This window comes from Arachis hypogaea, chromosome 2 (genome assembly GCF_003086295.3).
Source record: "Arachis hypogaea cultivar Tifrunner chromosome 2, arahy.Tifrunner.gnm2.J5K5, whole genome shotgun sequence".
Classification (NCBI taxonomy): Eukaryota; Viridiplantae; Streptophyta; class Magnoliopsida; order Fabales; family Fabaceae; genus Arachis; species Arachis hypogaea.
The window spans coordinates 16729537-16733718 of NC_092037.1; the positions used below are offsets into that span (position 1 = coordinate 16729537).

General features: G+C 35.4%; 1 protein-coding gene across 1 annotated transcript; it reads right to left on the reverse strand.

The window, feature by feature from the left end:
• Positions 1–662: 662 nt before the first annotated feature.
• On the reverse strand, positions 663–2927 carry LOC112718526 (small ribosomal subunit protein uS2-like). Its single transcript, XM_025770213.3, has 5 exons — positions 2768–2927; positions 1966–2228; positions 1638–1835; positions 1187–1401; positions 663–978 (listed from the first exon to the last, which is right to left on the reverse strand). The coding sequence occupies exons 1-4, from the start codon at positions 2925–2927 to the stop codon at positions 1258–1260; spliced, it is 765 nt and encodes a 254-aa protein (XP_025625998.1). The 3' UTR covers positions 663–978; positions 1187–1257.
• Between the last annotated feature and the right edge of the window lie 1255 nt (positions 2928–4182).

Genomic DNA, 4182 nt, shown 5'->3' on the forward strand with positions numbered 1-4182 from the left:
ATGGCACTTATAAATTGGTAGAAGAGTTCACTTCACAACAAATTTTTGGGAAGAATAATTTCGTATGGCTTTCTGCGACATAATGAGCAAAATTTTCATCTTATTTGTTCTTCAATACATAACTTGATGCAATTTGGGGTAGTGATATATTGATAATATTCCCTGATATTGTGCGGACTAAGTTCTGAGGATAATACTATGATGCACCTTGTTAAAATGTGGCAGAGGTTCAAGTTCAACCTTCACCCTTTGCGTTCAAAATGGCTGTCTCTCCATTTACCAATTCAAAGATTATAAGATCTAAAGGAGACATCGAGAAATTCAAACAAGTAGAAAAATTGAAGACAATAGATCTAAATCATTCAAGGCTGAGAAAATAGAGTCACCACATCATGAAGAGATAATGGATCTACTCGAAAGGATACGGATTTCAATATCAAAGGGTAAATCACAATACAAGGATAAGCCCTCAACCGAATATGATCAAGATATTCTTGGTGAACCAAAGAAACAAGTGAAAGGTATTGCCTTGGTTATAATGGCAGATCTTCATATATTTTAAGAAAATACCTAAGTTTATTTTATTGTACTTTTGCATATATACTGAGGTTATCTATATTTTTCAATACTAATCAAACTGAAGAACAATCACCAAGAACAAATTTGCCATGCAAAAAGTAGCATGTCGTTGTCAATTAACTGCTCAAACTTCCATTACGAATCCTCTTAAATTGTTGAAACTAAACAAGCTTCCATCGATACGTCAACAAAATTTTAAAACTCAATACCAAGACTACAAAATACTAAATATGTATGTTTCCCAAAGAAATAATCCCAGAAGAAAAATTGCTCAGGAAGCAAAGAAAACATAGAAACAAAATTCTAAACTCGATGCCTAGTCCCAGCCAGTGGGAGCAACACCTCCAGGTTCATGAACGGATGCCTGTGGGGCTGGAACTGGCTCCCAATCACCTGCAGCTGCGGATACAAAAGAACTTGGGTCAAATAAACTGCCATCACAGTTTTCGACAGAACTATGTTAAGGCGCACAGATTTTCTTGCATATCGAGGGAGAATGATTCAACACAACAACCCAGAATTATTTGACTAGAACATATTAGAAGCAAATACGACAATTATGTTGCATCAAATTTAACAGATCCAGAGTGGAAATAATTATTCTTACCGGCGTCTGGGGCCCAGTTAGTAGGAGCAGCTGCAATGGGTTGCTGAAGAACTGGTTCAGTTCAGGATTGTTCAGCTGTAACAGCCCCCATTCCCCATCAGCTGCGGGGAAGCAGCAGCACCAAAATCTTGAATGGCATATTTTGGGGTAGCTGGTAATTCCTCCTCCTCTTGTTGCTTGGCCTCTTCAGGTTCTCTATAGAAGAATAAATCCATCTACACATGAAAAGTTGACAAATTTAGCTAAGGTTCAAAGGAAACCACATAATAAGACTACTATCTTTTGTTAAAATATGAAATTTTTTACACCTGTATGTATAGCAAGAAAGATTGTTCTAAATAAGTGCATACGAGATCAGACACTTACAATGCAGACATTGGAAAACACAATAAATCTAAAAGTGCTACAAAATAATAATAGTTCAATCCGTTAAGAGCAAAAATTAGTTTACCATCACGTCCCACTTAAGCCCCGGACGAATAGTACCCTTCATCTGCAGAACCATCCTTGCTAATAACCAAAACAGACAACCAATACTGTGCTTCCCCTTGTTATTGGCAGGAATGCCAACATCAACATAGCACATCGGAGAATCGGTATCACAGAAGGCAATGGTCGGAATATTTCCAAGAGCACCTTCCTTAATGGGCTACACATATTTTTTTGAAAAAAATAGAAAAACAAACCCAAGATGAGATCAATTAATAACAGAATTTCAAACTCCCACAAAAAATATATTGACAGTTAATAGTGAAACAAGTGAATAACATAAGTTGCACCTGATGATCAGTCCTTGGATCAGTCAGAATGAGTAGACGAGGCTCGTTATAGGATGTTTGCTTTTGATTAGTGAATGTTCCAGGAGTGTGCCTTCCAGCAATTGCATTCGCACCAGTGTATTGTGCAAACTTAAGGACAATTCTCTGACCATATGGCCTAGCAGACTGAACAATGATGTCCTGCGGGTTCTCGATAGCAACAATAATCCTAGCAACAAGTTGGAGCTTCTCCCATGTCTTACCAAGGTTAATTATGTAAATAACTGGGAACAAGGAATACGAAAAATCAACCAAACATAAAAATGCTTTCATAAGCTCTATCATAAAATTATGATAATAAGCTGTTTTGAACACAAAGGTGGTAATACAAAATACACTTACCCGTATCAAAATCCTGATAATTAAATTGACTCTTTGAATAGAAAACACGAAACAAATAAAGAAAAATTGACAAACCACTAGATTATAACAAATTTATAAAAAGTATATATCAAAAAAGGAACCCTAGATACAGGAAAAGATAAATGTAAAAAAACCGAATACAAAATTCACAAAAGAGCAAGGAATATATTACAAAAAAAACTACGCACATCTGTGTTGTTTCCATTAGATTTCAAGAACTGAACTACTCACTACAGTTTGAGTAAATATGAAAAAATCCATATCAGAATAAACAATTTGAGATTGAAAAGATATAACATTTTGCAAAATACCTTTCAAACTCGCCATAATCGACACACTCTTCAATAATATTCAGACTCAAAATCCAAAAGAAAAAACGAAAAAGATCACGAAGACTGACCATCATTTCGGCGTTTGAAGACGTAGCATTCCATCTGGAAGTCACAATTTTTGGTTCCGAGGTGGACCTCAGCAGCAAGCATCATCTGGATGTCCTGCTCCTTCTGTGACAGCTGGCGTGGCATTGTGTCAGTTGTGGCGGTGGCGGCGGAAGTGGCCATGGTTGCGGTGCAGATTTGCGCTCTTGAGAGATTTGGAGACAATGGAAGCTCCAACTCATAGCAGCTGCAGTATCAAACGAACTAGTTATTTGGAATGAAGGGTATTTTAAGGGGATCCGTTTCTGTTTCTCTAAACCCTAGTTTTGTTGTGAAATGACACCAATGCCCTCTTCTTCCTCCTCGTAAGCATAAATTATAAATTAAAATTGAGCTCTCCAAACTATTCAAATAACACTACTTAGATATGAATATGATATTAGTTAAAACTGTTTGGTCTAGTGAAACAGATCAAAGAATAAAGGAACTGGAAGCAGGGTAGTAAATTAGAGTCTAAATCATTAACCGATTCGGTTATATTCTGTTTTTATCCTTCTTCTAAGCTATATATATATAATTGTATTATGTGCCTCGCTCTTATATATTTATTTGGCCTAATTCATTCAGACTTAACTGCCAAGACAGTAATCACCACTCAATATCATATCTAATGTAATCAAATATTTAAATAGGAACAACTCTTCACTAGAATAAAAATGCAAATATTGTTTATCAAATTGTTTTGCAATGACTTTTAAAAAGAATGAAACCATTTGGACTTAGCATAATAAACATTTATCCAGAAACAAACACAGGCACCGATAAAGGCATAGTTTTGAAAATTAGGACGACCCAAAAAATTAGTCCAATTCAGAATATTAACTTAGGAATATAAATTACACAACCAGAAATTCATAATCGGAATCAGATTAACCTAACTTTAGATTAACTCAATATTAACTCAGAAATATTAATCAGAATCAGAAATCAAATTCATATCAACCTAACTCAGAAATATAAATTACACAACCAGAATCCAGAAATTCATAGTCAGAAAATCATTAACCTAATCAGAAATTCAGAAATTCGTTAACCAAATCAGAAATTCAGAAATTTGTTTCAGATATTCGTTAACCAAATCAGAAATTCATTAACCTAATCAGAAATTTAGAAATTCAGTAACCTAATCAGAAATTCAGCAACTCAAATCTCAAGAATCCAGAAAATCAAAACACAAAAATTCAGATTAATAGGAATCTCATTAATTCAGAACACCCAAATTCGTTACCCTAATTTAGAAATCTAAATTCAGAAAAGGGGATAGAAGACCAGCGAAGACCAGGACTGACTTACCTGAACCTGATGGAGAAAAGGGGAAGCAAGACTAGCGTCCAACGAAGACCGGCAACACGAACAGGAGAAGATGACGACCACGACC

Excerpts from the sequence above, each read along its gene's own strand:
- LOC112718526 (XM_025770213.3), bottom strand. The coding sequence starts at position 2,927 with ATGGCCACTTCCGCCGCCACCGCCACAACTGACACAATGCCACGCCAG. Across the intron at positions 1,836-1,965 it reads ATCCAAGGACTGATCATCAG|CCCATTAAGGAAGGTGCTCT; the intron begins GTGCAACTTATG and ends AAATATGTGTAG. Across the intron at positions 1,402-1,637 it reads GGCTTAAGTGGGACGTGATG|ATGGATTTATTCTTCTATAG; the intron begins GTAAACTAATTT and ends TTTCATGTGTAG.